This window comes from Sinocyclocheilus rhinocerous, unplaced genomic scaffold, assembly GCF_001515625.1.
Source record: "Sinocyclocheilus rhinocerous isolate Xijiao unplaced genomic scaffold, SAMN03320098_v1.1 scaffold1180, whole genome shotgun sequence".
NCBI classification, from domain to species: Eukaryota; Metazoa; Chordata; class Actinopteri; order Cypriniformes; family Cyprinidae; genus Sinocyclocheilus; species Sinocyclocheilus rhinocerous.
Genome location: NW_015665886.1, coordinates 1019631 through 1044474, shown reverse-complemented (window position 1 = coordinate 1044474; position 24844 = coordinate 1019631). Strand labels below are relative to the sequence as shown.

The 24844-nt window shown below is 36.9% G+C and overlaps 1 protein-coding gene across 1 annotated transcript in view; it reads right to left on the bottom strand.

The window, feature by feature from the left end:
• Positions 1-24844, bottom strand: part of LOC107731623 (phosphatidylinositol 3-kinase regulatory subunit gamma-like) — a 196744-nt gene that overhangs the window by 78265 nt on the left and 93635 nt on the right. The window contains exons 5-7 of the mRNA XM_016542747.1: positions 16195-16326; positions 10658-10859; positions 7912-7997 (exon numbers count right to left, since the gene is read on the bottom strand). Coding sequence (XP_016398233.1) covers positions 7912-7997; positions 10658-10859; positions 16195-16326 — 420 coding nt within the window. The remainder of the gene's footprint in view (positions 1-7911; positions 7998-10657; positions 10860-16194; positions 16327-24844) is intronic.

Genomic DNA, 24844 nt, shown 5'->3' with positions numbered 1-24844 from the left:
CAACAAATGGCCAAGCAAAGTGCACGACACTGACGAGGTACGCGATACAGTACGAGACCAAACGCGATTTCAGCATGTCTCCACAGTAAACAAAACAAGCGTTTCCTAGCAACGACAACTGCGCTAAACACTGAGACAAGAAATAAATACACTTACAAGCTGCTTTAAAATTCTGCTGATTGACTGCTTCTCACAAAGAGTATTTCTTTACACTGTTTTGCTGGCGCATGAACACACTTTCCTGTTTATCACAACAAATGGCCAAGCAAAGCGCATGACACTGAGATACAGACTGGGTTAAAGGACCAGTTTACCCAAAAATGGTGGTGGTTGAGGAGAGATCCCATGACATGATTGTAAAGCGCTTTGGGTGTTCAGCAATACACAATAAAGCGCTATATAAATGCATCATTCATTCATTCATTCATTCAAGTGACAAAAACATGTAACATGACATCAAGTAAAATAAACTAAAACAACTGTATAACTGTACAAGTAATATAAACAAAAACTAGAATAGTATATCAATGACACTAAAAATAACAATGCCTAATGCCTAACAGTGCCTAAATAACCTGTTGATTATTTGAACCGCTTCTGAATATTTTGAATAAACTTTATTAATAATGGTAAATTCTAAATGATTTATTTTTAAAGCAATGCCAAGTTTTCCCCAGAGTTATTAAAACATAATGTAATATGAAGTTAACCTGATGAAATATATATATATATATAAGTTTTTACGTTTTTCTCCAGTGAGTACTCAAGCTGTACTTAAATTGAGTTTGACACCCTTGTACTTGCTTTAGTCTCTCTCTATCCCTCCCTCTCTCTTTCTCCTATTTGCTCGATCATCCACACGTTCCCAGTGGAAAAGAGTTATACAAGGTCTTGCACTTCAAAAGGCAGTGCTAAAACTGGAAGCGAGGCAAAACAAACAAATGCAACAAATATATGCATTAGAGTTGACACATGCTGATGAAACTGACTGGAAACACTTTCAAAGCCGCAGATGGTTTGGAGCACACGCCCTCATTTTTTTGTAATAAATCTAATAAGCACATGCGTGGACACACTTACAATAAAGTAATCATGGTATTACATTGTATTCTGTACATCTATATAAAGGCACCTTTATATATTATATTATATATTATATGTTACAGTATATATTACTTTCTTTTTATTTCAGAAAAGAAAATTGCCTATAATATCTGGAAATAATACATATTTAATTGAATTATACAGACAACTCCAAGAAAGGCGTAATAATGGAAAATTATGGAATATAATGGCAAAACATTACTGATTGGTTCATAATTATCAACCCATTCTTACTGATGCCACCAGGACCTTTCGACAAAACCTCATGTATTTTAGCCAGTTATATCAATTTACTGAGCTGACAAGTTAAACAAGTTACCAAAGTAATTTGACAATTTGACAAAAATGTCACAGACAATTAAGTGTTTATGTTTTTAAGGCATGAAAATATATGTAAATTATAAAAGACTTTATGATATAGCATTATCAGATATAGTGACTCTCTCAGATATTGGCATATGTGCATAAAAAAATATCTATAAAATCAGAAATCTCAACATAAAAGACATCAGATTGAGGGCAGCAATCTTTTAGTCCTTTGCATCCCAAGATCACATTCATTGATAATCTGTCTTTCTTGGCACATTACTATAAAAAAATGTCCTCAGCCACTGGGATTTCTCTTGGCCAAGTTGGAACCTGGCTGTTTTTCCTTTTTTTCTTTTATTTTCAGCCAATTTCCTTTGTTGGCAAAGTGCCAGTGTATCTGCATATGACATTTCTGCATGCGTGCGAGTAATTTGTTATATTAATTGGTCCGGATTGTCTCTCCAACTCTGCCCCTGAAGAGACAGAGCAAGACACAGAGAAAATAAAACAGAGGAGGGGGAAAGAGAGAGGGAAAGAGTCAAGGTCGAATAGCTGTGTGTTAGGATTTATTTGCTTTTCATGGTGGTATAAATTCTTTTGTGACACACACTTACTCACATTCACAAACACACTCACTCTTTTCATGCACTACTGTCCACTGGGCCTTTTCTGAGTCTGTATGCGTGGTTTGTTTGCAATCAGAATGTGAGGAAATCCGTTCTTTTGTCTATATGTAAATCTGACCAAATAAATCCTCATGCGTACAGCATATGATGTCATGGCTGAGCAAACACATAATTGGATGAGAGGCAATGAAGTAAGCAGTAAGCTGACAGCAGCAGAATTAATGTAAATTCTTAGTTCATTAAGTGCGTACACATAATTTCTGCGTAAACATACACAAATAAAGTACGTACATGCGTAATAGTCTCCATGATAATGAGCTTTGCATGTCTAAAAAGCACAGACCCTAAGCTTTCCCAACTCATAAATTGACCTGGGGTCAGCCACCATGTACACAATCAGACTAAAGCTTTTAGAAACAGACAAATCTTAGCTAAGCCTGAGACAGAAGCTTTGCTGGTCTTATCCATCCCTATCAATGTATATACCTGACACACGTAATGGATTGGTGCTTTTTAGGTCACTTTTTAATGAAAATCTCTTACATATCATATGTGAGCAGCTAAGCTAGCAGCGAAAAGTTCATGTGTGTGTATGCCAGATACATATAAAGTAGAATTACTGCCTCAGCACAACACAAGGACTGTCAGGCCAAGTTATTGGTATTGAAATCATCTGCTCATTTTGAAGAAAAAAAAAACACTAGTGGTTGAGAAACATACATTAAACAGACCTTGAGGGAAACCGAAGGACCGCTAATGCACAGCTACTGATAACAAGACAAACATAAACAGTAACGTAGCTGCGCCCATGGCAGTGTTGCCTATCAGGAAGCACGTTAAGGGTTCTCATAAAGTAATGGCGAATAACTGCAGACAGGGTATCATAGTGCCAAAAGCATTCTCATTGAATTAATTATTGTGAAATGAAAATTTTGGCTATTTTGAACTTGCATTATTATGCCGTCGTAAAGGAAGCATTGAATGCTCAGTACAAATAACAGCTCATCACTCTATAGTCAACATGCAGACATATTAGATACTAAATCCTCTTTTTTTTATAGTATATAACTTAAAAGATCCACAAATTAGAGTCTTTCTTGTCAGTGCTGGATAGTTAGCTAGTACATGTGTAGTGGTTGCTCCATCATTTTTAATGTGTGTAAAAATACTGGCCATACAGTAATGAGTGTCTTGGCTTCATGCCTGTACTTTCCACACTGGCTATTTCATATCAAATATTTGAGTAAGATTAGGTGGCAAACTGCCAGAGGAAATCATTCACAATATGTGTGTGTCTGTGGGGGTTTATTTTGATAAACTTTAAGGACCAATTTGTCCCAAGACATTAGCTAAATCTGACACAACCTCCCTATGGGCACATTCAGGGACGTGCTCATTTGTAAAAACAATTAATAAAGCAAGTTTTTATTTTTAATGCTAAGTTTATTTTGGGTTTATATGTAGGTTAGTTTATAGTAGTTAGGATTAGCTATATAAAAACAACTGTGTGCAGTAATACATAGCTAACAAATGGTTTTTATATTAAAAAGGCCAATAAGAAATATCTGACCATTACATTTTTATCCAGTTCAAGTTCAGAGAGACCCTTGATACGAAAAGAATGATTAAAAGGCGCATATGGTCCATGTTCATAATTTATATTAACCTCCCTGTTTTACAATGCAAATGTGCATGCAATCTAGAACAACGTCAACTGTGGCCAATTCTACTCCGGATCACCTTATCAACAACGGTAAAACTAGCTAAACAGCTTAAGATCGTCCACGTCATATTAATCAGAGCTTGATTAGCCCTGTGCTAAGAGAAGGCAGGGGATCCTTTAAGGAAGATTAATGTGTTTTAGAGTGCAACTGAGGCAACCTTAATGCGATTGCTATCTCTTTAATGAAGAAATGGTGTAATCAGAGGGAGAAAGCCAGGGAACTAGAGAGAGAAAGGGGGAAAGAGAGAGCATCTGCTCTTCTTAGGCATTAAAGCTCAGATGAATTAGTCCATGGCGCATGAGGACAGCTTGGCGCTAATAGCACGTAAAATATACAGTCAAAAAGTAATCCTAAGCATTCTAAGTATAGAATGTGATGAATAGTTCAGCCATTCATTATGCCTGACCTCATCTGCTCTCATGTTAACTGTCCACTCTCAAGACTTCAGCGCTACAGCTACCCATAATGACTAGGCTTGAGGCCTGTATGACCAAGCAAAATGCCAAATTTGAGCTTGTGCTTGCAAATGACCTTAGATGGATGAAGATAGAGGAAGGGAAAAAAAGGGCTGTGGAACAAAGGCCATAGAGTGAGCAGCTCAAAGATTATTACATGGTACATTGAAGCATGTGATTGTGTGCAGCTGAGAGGCTGCGGAAGAAAGCACTGGTCATTTTCACTGGGTCATCTGGGACACCAGGTCAGCCAGTGGGGAATTCCATGAGGCTGCAACATGACCTCAGGAGAGAACGTGTGCATGTGTGCTTGTGTATATATGGAGGTTAAAGTCAGTGCTTGGGGGCATGACTGAGAACCGCTGTGTGTGTCATGGGAAACAAAGGCTAGGAGGGACAGAAATATACACAGAGAGAGAGAAAGAAAGAGTGACAGATATAGAGCTGACTTTTCAACACAACAAAAATAAGTACTCCTTCAGCCAAAGCAAAGAAATGTAAAATGATTTTTTTTTTTTTTTTAAATGTGACAGCTCAGCACACTGCTAAAAGAGAAAGAGAGAAAGAAGAACTGGAATGAGAATAGTTGAGTAAAAACAAAAGAGAAAAACAGCATGCCGTGGCCTTGAGATTATCTAGAGTTTGGACAGCTTGGTCACTCTGTTTCCAAAACCTTGTAAACTGCCTCACTCCCAGCTGCCAACACAGGCATCTGTTTTTTAAAGTAACTTAGCAACATACTAATGCTAAACACTTTTAAAATTATTACACTTTAATTTTAAAGGGATAGTTCACCCAAAAATGAAAATTCTGTCATTAATAACTCACCCACATGTCGTTCCAAACCTGTAAGACACAAATTAAGATATTTTTGATGAAATCCGAGAGCTTTCTGACCCTCCATAGACGGCAACGGAACTACCACGGTCAAGGCCCAGAAAGGTAGTAAGGATATCGGTAAAATAGTCTATGTGACATCAGTGGTTCAACCTTAACTTTATGACGCTATGAGAAAACTTTTTGTGTGCAAAGAAAACAAAAATATCAACTTTACTCAATTTATTCTTTTCTGTGTCAGAATTTGACGCACATTCATGAAGTCCCTGACAGTGACAGAAATACCATAAGAGTGGCTGTGACCTTTCCTAAACTGTATTCGTCATACCCGTCTCCTTGCTTACTTGTATTTGCCCACTTTCCTTTTTGTTTCCTCTCTCTCTTTCTCTTTAGAGCCCATGCTAACAGCCACAGTGAATCCATCAGCATTTGACAAGTGCAGTCATCCAAGAGAGAGGAGCCTGATGTGGCCCCCAAAAGATTGCTCTTTAAACGCAATGTTTTGCCAACAAACTTTACCAAGCTGGAACATATTAGGGCCAAACTAGAGAGCTGGAGGCACAGGAGGGGTCAGTTGTTTGCTAAAGCACTCTAGGTACATTACTGGCTGCCTCCAAAAAGGAAGCCATACATAAGCTGATGGGTTATCGTGCGAATGGATGCATTCTAACCTATTTTTTGCTCTAGTTGTTCTTTTGTGTTTTATATGAATCACATTTTTGGCTGTGAAGAGGTTCACTCTGCTCGTAGGCCACCCATCCAGGCTCCTTTGCCCTCTGACCCCAGTTAATGTAGCCTTTAGTGAAAGAGATGATGAAACCATTAGAAAAGAGAGCCTGTGCTCACAGTCTCTGCAGATTCTGAGTTAATTTATCCACACAAATTCACGAGGATGCTCGAGGGCTAGTAGTACTATGCATGTAAAATATGCAAGTGGAATAAACATTTTTCTATTGTTCAAAATTATTATATTTTTAAACTGAAAGTTAATACGCTACCATTCAAAAGGTGTCAATAAAATTTTGTTTTGAAAGAAATTCATAATTTTATTTATCAAGAAAACATTAAATTGATCATAAGTGACAGTAAAGAGATTTTTAAGGTTACAAAAGTTTTCAATTAAAGAAAATGCTTTTCTTTAGAACTTTCTATTCACCAGAGGACCCTGAAAAAATATATCACTGTTTCCAGAAAATACTAAGCAGCAAATGTGTTATCAACAATGATAAATAATATAGAACATTTTTAGGCACCAAATTAGCATATCCGAATGGAGTAATGGCTGCTCAAAATTCAGATTTGCCATCAAATGAATGAATTACATTTGAAAATATAATAAAATAAAATAAACAGTTAATTAAATTGTAATATTTTACAGTATTACTTGTTTTATTTTTATATTTTAAATAAACAATTATGTTAATAAATGCAGCCTTGGTGATCATAAGACATTTCTTTCAAAAACATAAAAAAATAACAGTAACAGTAGTGTATATGACAGCCAATCGAATTAAATAACTGAATATAGTTTAGGGGTAAATGTTTCTGACCATGACTGTTAGTTCTAAGTAAGGCTCAAGCTTGCCACTGGAATCATTACCCCTAGTCTTACTTTGGGGCTAAGGTTATGACCCCACAGCAGCAAGAGAAGGTCACACCAGAACCCATAAATCTATGTATGTGTCCATGGGTGGTGCATTTATAAGCTCTAAGTTCTAGTCTGTTACTTCACCCCAAACTGAGCCTCTGTATCAGAGACTGCGTTGCCCAACGTTTCCAGTTACCTTTTAAAATGAATTTTGACCAACTTAAATGCTGAGCTCTGTCTCTGAGAGAGAAAAATTGGGTACAAACAAATTTACGTTACACTGTGAATTAAAGTATTTGTCAGCTTTGTTGTGAACCCATATTTTTATCCATGCTTGCTGATTTACAAACCCAAAAATGCTGTACTGCAAATTCCGAAATTAATGTACATCATTCATAATTGCTCAAGTTTGCCCAAAGTGAGTTGCTTAAGTGCATCAAAATGGAAACCATAAATTCTCCACTGTATTGTGCTGAACTGATATAATTCACATTTAATGCACTCCTTTATTATAAAAAGCTGAGGCTAATGTTAACCTCCTAGGACTGCCTGGGACTCCAGACATCTAATAGACCTATATTCATTTATATTATATTGCAGAAGTTCAATGACTGAAACTCAATGTTTGGATTCTAAATAATGAAAGTAGAGAATGTCGAGCCAAAAGATCCATAACAACCGAGTTTCATCAGGCCTGCATCAATGCAAGTACCTATAGATGCAAGTATCGTGAACTATTACTCATTATTTTAGCCCTCACAAGTGTAAGGCATTTGCGAACATTTTTAAAACCTGAATGAATTAATAATAATTAATTCCCTTACAAATGAGTTAATTTCATTACACAAGCTTACCATGAAAATGTATTAAGTCCTCATCAACCAACCACTTTTATCAACCTCTCTTCCTTACACACACACATTTAGGCCTACACCCACAGAAGACACTACTTTCACATCTACTTCTAGAAATGTCCTTCCTCAAAGACATCGAAGCATAACTTGTTTGGACAAAATCAAAAATCTATAGATAATTATGATAATTCTTTATAATTAACCACCCTAGCTATCAGTGCCAATAAAGCAAAAATGAATGGAATATAAAAACCCACTGGTTTCTTTAAAAGGAAGCATTGGGTGATGCAGTAAGCTTACAATCATAGTCCCAAAAATGTGTTATTAAAAATACAAAGTACACAAATAAAAAATCATCCAAGAAGATAAACCTATAGAAGATTAATAAAATGATGAGAACATCTGATATCCTACCTGGAGCAGCTTGTATCTCCACTAGGCCTCCAACCATGATAAGTGCCTCAATAATCTTTACATGATGTTCTGGGTTTACATCCGCACTGGAGCGAGAGAAAGACATTTTAAGAGTGAGTATATATATATATATGGATGGACCTAGCTGGACCTAAACAAAAGCTCTAATAACTGTTACTCATGAAACATGGAAAGTTCAGACAAAAAAAGTCAAACTTACTCTCACACACAACCCACATCAAGAATTAAAGGGGTCATATGATGCGATTTCAATTTTTCCTTTCTCTATATATATATATTGTGATGTAGCCAGTCTAAAAAGATAATGACATTTAACTCAAGCCCAAATTATAGTTGTTTATTTTGTTACATAATTTGACATTATTAAATTATCTTAGCCTCTTATTCTGCATATATACTAAAAATATATTTATATTGAAACTAATAATTACAAAATAAATGTCAAGTAACACATTGCATGAAACATGACATTTTTAAGTAGAAAGTCTGAAATAGTATTTTATTTTCTTGTAAATTTACTTCATGAATGGTTTTATTTACAAATTTGAAAAAAAAAAATTAGTGTACACTACGATTATTTTTTTCAGCAAGGATACATTAAATTTATTCAAAAACTGACAAAAGACATATATCCTGTTGCAAAAGATTTCTATTTCACATAAATGCTGTTCTTATGAGCATTCTATTCACCATAGAATCCTTTAAAAATGTTTCACGGTTTCCACAAGAAAGCCGGTTTCAACATTTATTATAATATGCCATGTAACACTGAAGACTGGATTTATGGCTGCTGAAAATTCAGTTTTGACATCACAGGAATAAATCAGATTAAAAATATATATTAAAATAGAAAACAGTTCTTTTAATTTGTAGTACTTTTTCACAATATTACTGTTTTACTGCATTTTTGATCAAATAAATAGGTATTCGGCCAAGCAAAATGCACTGGATGGCTGGCCAATCACAGCACACCTCGCTTTTTCAGACCGATGAGCTTTGTAAAAATCGACGCGTTTCAGAAAGGCGGGGCATAGAGGAGAAACAATAATGTACAGTATGTGGAAAATAATGTGTTTTTTGAACCTTAAACCACAAACACATTTCATTACACCAAATACACAAAATAATGTTCTTTTTAGCAGCATCATACGACCCCTTTAAGTCGGTCATAATACACACAGGTCTTGTCATGAGTTGCACCGGCTGATCTACTTGGTGAACTGTTGACTGCTTGTTTACGGTCAAAACTCGATTGGATTTTTAGAGGCGAATGTTCATTTGCTTATGTATTCAGCTGTAATTCAGGTCCTGTGATGCCTCAATGACCTCAGGTAGTGTGTGAAGCTGATGACTAACCAGAAATGACTGCTTCTGGCATAATGCGCTCCCTCTCCCTCCTTTCCCTCTCTTTCTTTCTTTCTCTGCCTGAACTGCCCCAGAGCCATAAGACAATTGACAGGCCGCTAAGAGCAGGGAAAGTCCCACTGGAGACTCTTGGCAGAGGGACAGAAAAGCAGCTCACAATCGAATAAGAGCGAGGCGACTTAATGGACTACAATGTGCTGATTGAGTTTGCAGTGACTGACTTGCACACTACTCTTTATTATGTGCACTAAAGTCCTTCATTCAGGAGGGCGCTTTATAGAAAGTGTGATGTCACCATCTATTTAACTGTAATGAGATATAAATCTAAAAAATGCCAAACTAGCCAAAAAGTACTATGGTACATATTATTTGGATTTTTTTGTTTTGTTTTAAAATGTAATTTATTCCTGTAATTGCAAAGTTGAATTTTCAGAAGCCATTACTCAATTCATCAGTGTTATATAATCCTTCAGAAATCATGCTGATTTCATGCTCAATAAATATTTCTTATTATTCATTTGAGAGTAACTATGAGGTGCCTCTAAAACCTCTTTTCCACAGTCAAGAACCACAGGGATCACAATGATCCATTTAAACATTTGTAAAAAAAAAAAAAAAAACTAAGGAAAAAAAAAAGGAAAACATTTTTTTTCCATAGTTAATAAAGGTGCAACAATAATATGATCATGTACTATAGTCTGATACAGAGGTCTGGTACATAATAACAGTCAGGTTACATAAATAGTGAGTTATCAACATTCACTCCTGGTACTCTTCAAATGGCAAGTACAAGGGATTGTAACAGTGCAACACATTTTAATAAGCATTCCCATCTGTTGTATGTTATGTGCTGTTCCTCTCAGGAGATTGTACTGGAGCTGCAGCCATTAAGGGCTGTCTTACAGTGGGCTGAGGGACAGATCAGGAATAACAGCTCCCTCATCTCTTTCTGCTCCACTTTAATTAAACTAGGGGAATAAAGATAGGCTTCGACATATGTTCCACTGAGTTTTCTGCTGAAACAAAGAACATGGATGCACATGCATGTTTTTTTCCGCAAGAGCAACCACAAGATTGAACATTGTAACACTGAAGACTGGATTTATGGCTGCTGAAAATTCAGTTTTGACATCACAGGAATAAATCAGATTAAAAATATATATTAAAATAGAAAACAGTTCTTTTAATTTGTAGTACTTTTTCACAATATTACTGTTTTACTGCATTTTTGATCAAATAAATGCAGGCTTGGTAAGTATAAAAGACTTCAAAAACCTTAAAAATCTTTCTGGCCCCATTTTGAATGGTAATGTAGCTTGAAGACTGTCGATTTCAGTTGACAACAAGTTATTTACAGTACCTGAAGTGGTTGTTTTTGAAGATGGCCTCGCTGTAGGCCAGAGCCAGAAGCCTAGGGCTTGCCTGAGCTGCTCCCCCACTTTGGGCCACCTTACTTAGGTGTCGGGTCAGATGAACCAGGAGCTGGTGGTTAGCCTGAGGGACACTGGGAGAGTCAAGGATTCTTTTCAGCTGCTGTCCACACTCCTCCATGCCTTGGGTTTCTAAAAGAGACAGAGAGAGACTGTTGGCAGCACAAAAACACAAACAGCTTCAAGCCCATATTGACTATCCTGATCTATGAAGGGAAATGGGAGCAGACAGAGAATAATATACATACAAAAGCAAATTGGACACTGGAATTCATCTATTATTAAATATGAAAATATATGTGATTTGATTTGAATGTTAAAGTTAATCTAAATAGAATACACTCATACTTTTGAATGGCTGTCAATAGATAAGATGCATTTAGCAGCCAGATGATGCAGTAGCATCTACCAGCAGGGACTAAAAGCGAAACATCCACCCTGTGGTTCTAATAATATAGATGTAACTCATCTGAACTCAGACAGCAGCATTGAACATTGGGGCACATTACAAAACCCATGACCTGGGACTGGAAAGTCAGCTCAGCAGGAGTTAAAGTGCTAGCCTAAAATTGCCATCGAGTCCATTGTCTATGAGCACCCACAAGGACAATGCAGTTATTGCGACAGCTTCCAACATATTGATGAGCTCCTTTGAGATGGGGTTTCCCACAGCAAGAAGGCCAGCATCTGTGATTCAGGCTTATTTAAGCTAAAGTGTACCCTGGTGGCACAGCTAAGATATGTGCATTTCATCCCTAAGTCCCCTACACACAATGAATATTTGTCTTCATCAGCCAGAGGAACACGGATACAGTCTGGATATCAATGCGGGACATCATCCAGTCTGGAAAGTACAGAACGAGGGGGAATTCACTAAGCATGAACTGCTGATACTGCTGTTTATTCACTATGTATGCCTGGTTATTATTTTTGCGCTGATTATTAATTGTCTCTGTTTTCCGTCTGTCTGACGCGCGTGCACGCGCTGGCACTCATTCAGTAAAGATTAAAATTTAACAAACTGTCAGGACGGACCTTTATGCAAAAATGGAAATGCTCGCGTGAATTTGTGACATTTATACATAAGGATATGACCGTTAACTGAAAGTTTTTTTGCGCTGAGGACGCACACGCATCTGTTAAAGCGCCTGACAGGGCAAGCCATTACGCTAATGCATTAGCTTAAAGCTTAAAATAAAGAATTCTCATGTTTTGGGCAGCTTGGATCACGTAACTCTCCTGCAGCATCTCATTCTGTTTCCTCCACTATTTTAGATGCATTTTGTCCATAGAAATAAGTAATTCAGTGCTTTAATTTGACGCGACCGGCTGAAGTTGGACAAGTATGTAAACTCCGTTGGACGTGCACTGTGGGCAGACCCGATTAATCGATAATGAGAATCGTTGTCGATGATTTTCATAATCGATTTGATCGATTAGTTGTTGCAGCCCTACTGGTTATAACTCTTGTCACCATCATTTGAGGAATTAACGGTCACTATAATTGATAAAAAAAAGTACACAAACACCTCTTTTAAACAAAATGTTCTACATGCTTTTCCACATGCAATGTTCTAGGACTTCAAAAATGAAGGAATTTAATTCATACAGACATAATACATACAATGTCGAAAATTATGAGTGCACACACACACACACACACACACACACACACACACACAAAATATATATGTATAATTTATTAATTATAAATTAAGAATATATGTTTAAATAAATAAACAAACAAACATGAATGAATACATTTAATTTATTGAGAGAAGATACATGCAATGTCTGCAATTATTATATGCAAAAAGTATAGATTATTCATATTAAATATCTATAATAAATGTATAATATAATATATACATAATGCAGTATATGTTTAAATAAATAAATACATAACACAAATCAAGGTCTTATAAATATATTTAAAACATTATATTTATGAGACCTCATACATAAGCCAAATGTAGCCATTATATTATATTATATTATATTATATAAAAATAAATTCATTTATTCATCTTTTTGTTTTTGTGTTGGTTGTTGAAAATTAAAAAAGTGTCATGCAACAAATCACAGCTAGTGAAAAATAATATTAAAATAAATTGTATAGTAAGCTTTCTTCATCATTTGATAAAATGTTTAACACGTACACATTATTTTCTCATTTCCCTTTCATTTTTGTTCATTTGAATGTTTCTAATAGTCATAATTCAGTGTCAATGGTGTCAGCTTGCAAACAGGCCAGTCCTGCAATACACTCAGTAAATCTTACCTGCCACAACACTTTCAATGTAAGTAAAGATTACTGCCTAAAAGCGTTAGGCAGTAACGCTTACTGCATTTCCTGCATGAATTATGAGCATGAACAAAGCCATTAAGGTGTTGGCTGGTTAAGGCGCTTCACCCATAGTGCTTATAGAAGATAAGTGCTAAGAGGTCAAAGGTTATGAGCAGTGGGTGGCAGGGGGTCGAATGATGAATGTCTGACAAACTGCCGATCAGAAAATGGGTCACTACTCTGACCTTGGCCTGAGACTCACTGACCATTGATACAAGAGGGTTTCTATCTATAAGTTCTATGCATACACTCAGTAATACATGCACAGACACACACACAGACACCCATGCCCCCAGTCTGGAGCCGGACAGTCCCACCAACCACTGCCTCGTGGAGATTACCGATAGAGACTGACCCCTGTTCAATAAAGGCCAGCGTCATAGGCTGCAGGCCACGGCTGGGAACTTGGCCGAGTCCATCTGGACTCAGCACGACACAACCGGGGGAAGGGGAGCCCTGCAGACGGCCAATCGCATTCCTGGAAGAGGGCATACTGGCTCCTGGCCAGCCAGATGGGCACCGGTGCTCAAGGCTTGAGAGTTACCACTGAGTAATGCTCTTAAAATGAGACTTAGACACTCAATGGGACTCAAAACTTCTACCAGAAAAAGAACTTTTTGCACTTTGCTTCCACTAAATAAAATTGTCATGCTTTGGGAAGCAATACATTGTCAAGCTGATTTGTGTTAGATTAAAGCTTGAAATGAATTTGATTGTTCTACCCTTAAGTCATGCATCATAAAACTCCTGGAGTTTTGGATAACATGATATTTAAAAAAAATTGATTTAATAGTTTGAATTGGTGTATTGATTAAATTAAGCATATCAAACAAAAGCATGCTTGATTTCACAATTAAATGGATTTTATCCAGGGAAGAGGGAGGTAGAGTTTGGCATTGTTAAGGGCACCCCATGACAAAGGGACTTTCCAGGAAAGCTTACTTGCTATAATAGCCCATTGATTCTTTAAGAACGGTTAATGCACAAATGCTAAACATGCCATATGGCAAATCCTACAGTGACTTTGCACTTGAAGACTCACTGACCCAATATATCAATATTTCATTTGAAATTTTGCAGTTCGTTTATGTAACTTATATACTGTAGCAGTGCCAGCAGAACTGAGGTTGGAAAATTAAATTATTTGGTATAAGCCAATCAATCAAATATGTTCCTATTGCAGAGATCACTAAATGAAACTAATTAACTGCAATTAGACTTGCCACTCTATGGGACCAATCATGCAAATCAATCAAGACAATGAATGAGTATATTGCAGATTGAAGATATGTACAATCGACAATATGTTTAGTCAAAAAGAAGATCAAGCCTTGAAATTTTAAAATTGAAAGTAAATAAATCAATCATAAAAAACTGCCAAAATGTTATCTTAGGCTGGCCACACACTAGACGATTTTCAAATCTTAAAAATACACCAAATAACGTTCTTTTTAGCAACGTCATATGACCCCTTTAACTGATTTTAAAACCATGGGACACCGCAGACATGAAGACAGTTTCAACCAATTTTTAGCCTTATAATCCTCTGAACGCGCACACTAGATGATTTGACCAGACTGCGAGACCCCACACTTGTTGACTGTAGGAACGATTTCACAGTGACACGAGATCTCACGGAGACTCGTGAGATCAAACATGATTAGAGAAGGAAAACAAACGGAGAACAATCGACGTTGTCAGTTAGCTCTCCTTGCATGCGTTCTGTTTCACAGTGAAAAACTAAGTATAAAAAAGGAATATGGGTGATGTTCTTTCTCAGTACTCTGCATTCGTGGCATGTTTGTGAAAGCCAAGTTTCAGCTATAGAAGCACGCAAAATCTGGTAGGAGACGCTTGCTCGCTCTCATTGGATATCACGTCAGAGGCCGCCCGATCAAGAGTTGTAGATATCAAACATGTTTGACATTTACGATTTGAGTTCAGGGACGCTCGGTCTCGATTGGGAGCTGTTAAATAATCACAATGACACCAAACAATAGAGGATTTTTTGGACAAAAAGTCGTTTGCAACAAACCGCGAATCGGGCCACACCCCCTGATCGTTCAGCGGTGCAAATCGGGCTAATCGGCCTTAAAATCCTATAGTGTGTGGCCAGCCTTAGTATGTATTTTTGTCGTTTTCAGTAAAAAATATCTAAATGCCTTCAAAACAAGATACATTTAGTTGAGATTTGAAAATTAGATGTATTACATACAAAGTTCATGCCTAAAACATGAAGTTGTCAGTAAGTTATGAAAAATACATTTATTTCAAGAAATATTCTCATAAACAGCATATTTTTTTGCATCTGAAGCATTTTTTTTGCATCTTATCCTTAAATACTATTCAACCAGTATATTTAAGGATACAAGTCGTCTTAAGACAGCAATAATTTTCAGTCTTCAGAAACATGATGCGGCAATACTCAGCGAGGGTCCTTACATAATTCTGTTTGTCCTTACAGTCAGGCAACACTTATGAGCAACCAGGCATGTCTAAAAGATGGGGCAGACTCTGTGTATGCTTGTTTCATTTTCAGTGGGTGTAATGCAGAGCGAGGTCAGAGAGAGATGGTGTGAACCTACCCTCCGGCATAGTAGCGCCCCCACTAATACACACACACACACACACTCTCTGCCTCTTTCTATAACACTACTTCTGTTCTCGGCCTCTCTCAAGCCTCTTTCTGCCCACTGAACATTTTGAGCATTTATATGTTGAAGAGGACAAACACACCCACCTATTTTAGTTGTGCATTTTAACCAAGGGGAATTTAAACCTTTAAATTCTGACATAATTTACTTGCTCGTATGTAGTTTCAAGCCTTTATGACTTGTTTGAAGAATTGTACTGGATGGTAATTATAAACAATGGAGACAGGTTTTCAAGCTTCAAAAATCATTAAAAAGCTTCAAAAGGTATCATAAAAGTAATATCTTTCATTATTCACTACAAAATGTACTTCCATCATATATTTACTGCACCTTTATATAGACTTTTTCAAAGTTAGAGTTCATGGGAGATCAGTGTTGACTAATTTAGAAACAAATCCACTCAACACTGATCCATTATCACTCCAATTTCAGTTCATTGACTGCTGAGCTCCAGAGGACAGCTTACCCTGAGCAGTGTAGACCAGCTCACTGTACACTACAGCTGGGATGAGCAGGCAGGGCAAGTCCTGAATGTAACTCTTAAGTGTATCAGCCAATGTGGACAGTTCATATTGCTCAAAGTCCACCGCTGCTGGGTCTGAGGGAGAGAGAGAGAAAGAGAGAGAATGGTTAATTATAGACACACAAAGTGCTTTCTCCATTATTTACCCTTCCAAACCATGTGCCCTTGGCGAAACCCTATAACGATTCACTTACAGTGGTGGTCAGATCCCCTGACCATTTCTGCCCCCTCTGGGGACAATGATCCAGTCACAAGCTTAACAAAGAGAGTAAGTCTCCCGGTCAATAACTCAAAGCCTCGGATAATGGCAGCTTGATAGACGGCAATTATACAGTAGTAATTTTAAAAGGCCCTTCATTGTGCTAAAATTATAATGGCATATTGATGTATTGGAAAGGTGTAAAAGGCGCTGACAGATCTCTCACATATTTCAGATCACAGCTTTTTCATTTATGCTTTAAGTATAATTGCAGATATATAAATATTTTTTACTGTACAATCCACAATGCCTGCAGAATGTCGGACAGTGAAAACAAGTTTTTAGGAAGTGAATAATGTAGGAAAAAATTTAGACAATCAGAAGCGTGTGAGTAATTTTGACACGTTCATTGCACGTTTTGGACATCTGGATAGTAACTATAAGTCTCTAGTTGCTGAGACTTCAGCTTAAAAAAACTCATTCATGAATCATTCATAATTCATCTCTCTCCTTTCTGTACTTAAAGGAAGTAAATGGGTAGTGTAGGTAAAATAAGGACAGTGTTTTAACAGGAAAAAAAAAAAGATTTTTACAAGATCTGTTGAAAAAATATATGCATAGCCAGATCGTGTTACACAGTTTTTGTTTAATTCATGTTATTTATTTATTTATGTACTGCTTTTAATTAATGGCTGTATTCAAAGTTTGCTTGGGTTCAATAAAAAAAAAAAAAAAAAAGAAGTATATTATTATTAATACATATTTTAAGATAGGAGAGTTTAGGATATTGTTGTGTTGTGTAATGGTATTCACATTAGTTACACATTCTGACTAGCAAGTTCAAGTCCACCTGCAAATGTAAGTTGTTATATTCATAAATAATTTAATTCACTGGTATTCAGCACTGAATTATTTGAATAATTTAAATAAAAAGAAATAAATAAACTTCTGTCATGACAACTCTCGGAGGGATTGGCATGGTAAAGTACATGACAATGTTAATGTATTTGGTCTTGGCGGAATAGATCTGCTACGCTGCTGCTGCGGCAGAGCAAGTACCGAGACTTGCTACTGCCAATACATCCACAACATGCTGCTGTAAGCGTGTATGGAACCGACATATACAAGAAGCCACCAATATATAAACAAGGTATGAAACATCAACACTGCTCTTGAGTTTAAATCAAATTCAGTGTAAATGGTGTAATTCTGGAGAATTCAGATGTGTCTGTGTATTTGAATGGATGTAGATGTCTCAGCAGCCGCTCCACACAGTAAACACATGGAGGATTTAATCATTGAGTCTTCAAAGTTTCCCGCCGCACAACCTCCAGACCCCAACCAGCCCTCTAAGATAGAGATGGACTACTGGCCCTGCCCTCCCTCACTAGCTGTTATAGGTATTGCACTCTCACGTTATCCACATGATCACAACCTGCTGTAAACAATCTGCTACATGCATTCTGTCATTGGATTGATAGTTCTGTCATGACAACTCTCTGAGGGATTGGCATGGTAATGTACATGACAGTGTTAATGTATTTGGTCTTGGCGGAATAGATCTGCTACGCTGCTGCTGCTGCTGCCAATACATCCACAACATGCTGCTGTGAGCATGTAAGAAATACTGATGCTGCACATATAACATGAATAACCCCCATAGCATTCATGATCACCCCATAGCAGATCTATACAGGTGGAGCTGGGGAAGGTGGAGGGTTTCTGAAGCAAGCTGCAACTTCTACGGCAAGCACTAGTCATATATTTGAATGTTGAGCAACGAGCTCATTGGCTACCGATACAGGAGAGAACCAATCAGCTGTGCCCTGTGATAATGATGTCATTAGGTCAGATTGAGTTAGACCTATCGGACTGCGCCATCTAGAGTTTCATGCCAGAACTCTGTATATCTTTGCCAATTCTAATGAGATTAACACTGGAGTTGGCCAGTTGTACACCAACAGGAAAGCTCTGAAACAAAAAGAGGTCAAGTGTCATTTGAAAACCTGAGGAGGTGCTTGAATCCATTCACCTCTCCTCACCTCCAACATCCTATGCCATTTTAGTATAAGAAAAGTGACTGACCCCCACGGCTAAATTGTAATTGCATTGATCGTCCCTCTGACTAATTGTAAAATAAAGTTTCCCTGTGATCAGGTTCTAGTGAAATCAAACATCTATTAAGCTTTGCTAATGACCTTCTCTCTCCAAATGTGATTAGTTTGTTGACTTGCCGTTATGCCTGCATCCAATGCAAATCTTCAGGATATTCTAGGTATTCCAGATGAACCAGATACGTAATAAAAACTGCTTGGGAGGGACTTACAATGGCAGAAGGTGAAACCATAAATAGACCATAAATTACCCATTAAGCCCATATCAGAGTAACAGGGAAAAAAAACAAAAACAAATGTTAAACATCAAAAATAAATGGAATATTATTTGTTGAGTCTTTTTCATGAACATACTTTGGTGTAGTATGGAGTAAGGATAGTGAATTTAAAATTTTAAACAATTAAAAACAAAAATTAGGACAGAAAAACAAAGAAGAAAGATTAAAGATTGTGCAGTGTTTATAGGTTACTAATAAAATGAAGTGGAATCAGGAAAAAACGCAAGGTCTTTAGAGAATTCTATAGAACACTATAGGGCTTTTTAGTTTTAGTTAAACTTAAGGGTCAGGACACTGTACAAAACGCAAGGCCCAAGCACAATGTATAGATAGAAAAACTATGGCATGTATAGATAGAAAAACAATGGAAAATCAGTGCAGTGGAAAGCAAAACATTTTCTTTGTGAACGGACTCTAAGAGCTTTGGAACTCTAATATAAAAGTAGGCAAAACATAAAATTTTCCTTAGAATTGTCAAAAGACATTCTGAACCATTTGTCTCGCCATCATGTTGATTGCACTTCTAAAAATGTGCAATTTATCAAGCCTCTACAGACATAGTGTTCTTCTACATTAAACTCACGTGGCTAACAAAGTGCGCTGAGCTAATATCAGGCTAGATTAGTGCAGGGATTTTCCATAACCCAAGTCCCCCTCTATCACAGAGGAACAGTCATGCGAGAAACTACCACCTATTGATCACAGTTTCTCGATGAATCTCATTTACTGGTCGCGATGTCCATCCCGAGCTTCCACATGTATTTCGTATTTTTCTAATCACCCTCCCAGTGGATGCCCATCTGCTGATCTTTAATTTCTTGCCTGCCAGTGGCCCAAATCGATTGTTTCCCCCTGCTTGGCTTGATCCATATATTGTTGGAGTGTGCTTTTAAATGCCCAGCTTGTAAAGTGTCTAATCCACTACAAACAGATTTGTTTAGGTCATCAAGAAGCTTTTGCCCCATCCCTATCTCTCCACCAACCCTCATGTTCATCCATTTACATGCCTATCAATTAAACTCATTGTCAAATTCAGCCCTCCGATCTGTCTAGCCTAAAACTATTGATCCACCAGGCCTTTGTTTATTGTGCCTGGCACCTTCTGTTGGCCACTGGGACACATAATCAGCTATGATCATTTGGGGCTTTACCCCACTCTCCACAGTGACCCTATAGTACCTGCTTAAAATGTGTGAAGAGACGTCACATAGCGAAGGACCAAAAGGTTGTGATAATAGCCTGAAAACCTTCAGACTGGTTTTAGAGGTTAGTGCTGTAAGTTAAAAGCATTGAAACAAGTCATCACCATGATCCTTTGTGTAAAGGTCACCACTGGCTCTGGATAAGGCTGCCTCAGCTGGTCATTATCTGCTGTTAAAATTTTACAGATGGCTTAGTCGCTGTGGAAGAGCTGACCTACAAAATCTCACATAGGCTGTGGAGGAAAATAAAGGTGTAAATTATAGTGGTTCAAAAGAACGAATTCGACATCATATGCTTGTATTAAATTGTGTTGGAAATGTAACCTTCTGGCCTTGCTGGGAGCAAGACTAGTTATAAAAAAAATATTTTGTGCAAAAACAGTGAAAGGAAGAGAAATGGAGAGATGGACATGAAATCAAAACTGTTTTTTGAAACTAAATGGTGGACCGTTTAAAGTCTACAGTTATTTGTGGACACATTACTAAAGGTGTTTTTTAATATATTTTATACACAATAAAAAGGAATAAATATTTGAAAAGCCTTAAAAACTTAATAATGAATAATAATAAATAAATAAATATAAAAATAATAAAAATTTGTTAACAAACATAACTGCATCACATGTAGATCACTTAACAGATATTGCATTCAGCAACCAGAAATTGCCACTTGGTTCATTTGAGGTCCATTCAAGCTGGTCTATTGAAGGAGAAAAAGGGGGAAAAAGGAAAATGTCAAATGATCTAATTATTTTCAGTGAAGTTTTCACATCAAATCTAATAATGAAGATTAAAGCTAATGGAATGGTACTGATAAAATGGTCCGAAAAACGTGGATAGGTGAGACAGTGGTGCCTTTTCTGCCTAAGGGAATTAGATTCACCATAATTCCATTTGCCACATTATCTCATCTTTCACTCAGCTGCGCCATGCAGGCAACCCAGCTCGCTCACAATGGTAAAAGCTGTAACTGTGTGCATAAAAAAGGAACAGTTGTCAAAAAGTCATGGGCCTCTAAATCAAAAAGCACTCCTAAGTACATTAACTCCATGGAGAATAGAGATGGAATTAGTTTGTGCTTGCTCTGTAGATCTTAACAATTCCTTCTAGTCAGGGGAAGGAAAGATTCTTTTATTTATTTTTTATTTTTTTGCTTTATATTTGCCAGTTGTCTTAGAGATGTCTGCTGACATTCATTTGAGTCACATAGAACTGCAAGCTGGACTGCAGTTTGCAAATCTGACTGAGTTTTGCAAGGACACGGAACTATAGCTCAAGGTTCTGAAACTACTTACAATATTATATTTTAAAAAGATAACTCATGTCTCTAAATATACCTCAGGCATTGTCAGTTTTATTCCAAAGCTATAGTTAGATTACACAAAACTCAGTTAGTAAGCTTTAACTCAAGTAAGTTTTAAGCTGGTAAGATTTGCTTGGGTTTGGAGAGTGAAAAATGAAACGATGAAAAATGGAAAAAATATATTTTTTATAAACTTATTTCATAACAACCATAACTTAGGGTAATGGCTGCTTATTGGCTTACCCAGTAATATTTTTATAATATTTCAATGACTTCTATAAAGATACCTTGAGCTTGGAAAAGGAACAACATAAACAAAACTACTTTTTACTTAATAACACCGAATGTGTGGCTTCACTGCCTTACATCTGAGAGAAACAAGGTTTTCAGAGAAAGTAATCAGATTTCTCACAGTGGGAATCACGGTCGGTGTGCGTATGCATGCAGAATGTTTGACTCGGCGCCGCATTGTGATTTTGTGTTTGAAGCTCCCACACCGTGACAGAAATGGATCTTGGATTTTTCCCTTTTTCTTTTTCTCCCCACTTGACTCACTTGCATTTTCACCCACACATCAAAGTGTTTCCTGCATGGCGTAGACGCCATACTGTGATCTCCTCATATGAACCAACATTTTTAAAACTGTGATCATGAATACCAAAAGGCGGTTTACTCTGCTATGCTACCCATTTCCATTTTAGTGATCCAGACAGGATCTAGTTCAAGAAACCAAATTAAAATGCATTCTGTGGAACACAAAATATTTTTTGTTCATATGTTCATACTATGAATATCAATGGGGTCCAGTGTTGTTTGGACCCCAGCATTCTTCAGGATTCTATAGGAGCTACTTCAACACTTTTTAACACTTTTACATTACATTCCACAAATTTAACCCCCAAAATCAATGCACAAAATGCAAAAATAGTCCACTGATGGGGCTACTAATAATACACTCTCAGAAGTGATAACTCCCATTCCCTTATGATATTCATGACACTTTTCCAGAATTACACATGCTTGGTGCCAGTCTGGAGTGGAAAAGTATGGAACAGCATACCTGACCCTGTCCAAGAAACTTTCTGGCTTCGCATGTGCACATAAAGCCACGCAAACACACTCACACCCTGTCAAAGCATTCTGTGGGTCAATCCACAAATTCATGCTCTACTAAGCCTACTTTAACCCTTAGTGTTGCTCTTTGGTCCATGTTCCGTGTTTACCCAGCACTACCCTTGATCCCTCGCTTCAATTTCTCTGTCACCTCCTCTATCTTCCTGTCACCAGCCACCCTCTGAAGCAACACAAGAGTCCCAGAGGCTTTTGTTTACGACATTTACGGGTGCAAACAGAGAAAGGCATTCAGACATCGGGCTCGCAGAGGACATGCATAGGGGCATTTAAGGCTCTTGTGAATAGAGAATACTCAAACTCCAAAAGGGTCAGTTAGTCTCGCAGTTTATTTCAGGTGGTGGACCAGCTTTTTTACATATATATTTATTTTTGCATTTGGCAGATGTTTTGATCCAAAGTGTCTTACATTACACTGCGAGAATACATTTCATCAGTGCATGCATTTGGTAAATGAACTCATGACCTTGGTACCATGATCTACTGTTTGGGCTACAGGAATGGTTATTAAAACTAAAAAAGACACTTAAAATACCTAAGGATGCAGGAAGCAAACACCACAAAGGATGCAAATTAATTACCCTTAATTTTTAACTCTATACTGTACCACTTTTACTAATCCATTATTTTAACAGATCGCTGTTTTATTCTCATTTCATTGAAAATAACCAGACTGATATGTTCATAAATGACCTAGACTGTTAATTAAATTAATTAAATCAATTAATTAAATGTTTCTTGGTCAGTTATAATACTTTTTATAATTTCATAAAAATGTATTCATTCATTCATTCATTTGTGGTCAACTGGAATCTTTCACGGACTACATTTTGAGAACCTCTTGTGTATTTAATACAAGGCCAGCTTTTTGAAATTCTGGTCCCACTTTATATTAAGTGGCCTTAACTACTATGTACTTACATATAAATTAATAATGTGATACAATGCACTTATTGTGTACATGTTTTTACATTATACTTATATTTTAAAAATGCCTGCATATAATTACAGCTGTAATTAGTTTCTGTAATTACATTTATAATTACACTGTTGACTCATTAGACCTTAACCCACCCTTAAACCTACCCATACCACCAAACCTGTCCCTAACCGTACCCACGTCCTACCTCAATAGCAGCAAAAGTGTTTTGCAATACAATATGAACACAATAAGTACATTGTACTTATTTTTTGATGTAAGTACACAGTAGTTAAGGCCACTTAATATAAAGTTGGACGATTCTTCTTTACAATGCTAGTACAAGTGCCTTCTCTGTTGATCTCTTTTGACAAAGAAATCTCTGTCATTTCAGTGTTTTGTGAGAGGCTACTGTATATGTGCTTTTGTGTGCCTTGGGGAGATGTGTGCTGGATGTTATCGTAAGCTTTGATGCTGTGTGTTCGTTGTTATGTTGGGAGTGATGAAGAGGGCTGTTCCAGTAAGGCGCAACCTTTAGGAACATGGAGGGGAAAATAGCTTCAGAGACGACATCCCTCATTCCTGTGTGACCGCAAGACCCACTGTGGACCCGACCAGTGGGGCCATGTTCCTCCTAAAACTGAACTCAGTCACCTCCTTCATTGTTCTGTGATCTGACTCACAGACACCAAAACATCTAGCTGTCATGTCATGGGTGTAAAAATGCCATGAAATGTGGAATGATGCCCATAAATGTAAACATCTGGCAGCACTGTAGATCCTGTCAACAGAGAGTGACATCTACAGTCAAGATGAAGGATATTTGTTTCATGATGACAAAGACCTTATGAATGTACTTTTTCTTCCCTGGAACACAAAAGGAGATCTTTAGTGGAATGCCCGAGCTGCTCTGTTCAATACAATGAAAGAGGGCTTTAAAGCTAAAAAAAAAAAAAAAAAGATAAATGCTCCATATTCTGAAGCCATATGATTACTTTCTGTGAAAAACTGACTAAAATTAAAGTTGCTATTCATTTAAAATATAGTGTTTAAAATGTTGCTTAACAGCAATTTACAGTAAATTTACACTGTATGGAAAAGTGCAACTTGGACATTCATCAATCAAAGGAACAGTTCACTCAAAAAATAAAATTCTGCCATCTGGCCTTAACTGCAATGTACTTACATTTAAATTCATAATTTGATACATATTTTTACATTGTACTTTTAAAAAATAATATATTTTTACATTGTACTTTTAAAAAATACCAGCATGTAATTACATCTGTAATTCATTTCTGTAATTACATTTATAATAACACTGTTGACCCATCCCTTACCTTAACCCACCCTTAAACCTACCCATACCACTAAACCTGTCCCTAACCTTACCCCATATCAATAGCAGCAAATTTGTATCCCATATCAATAGCAGCAAAATTGATTT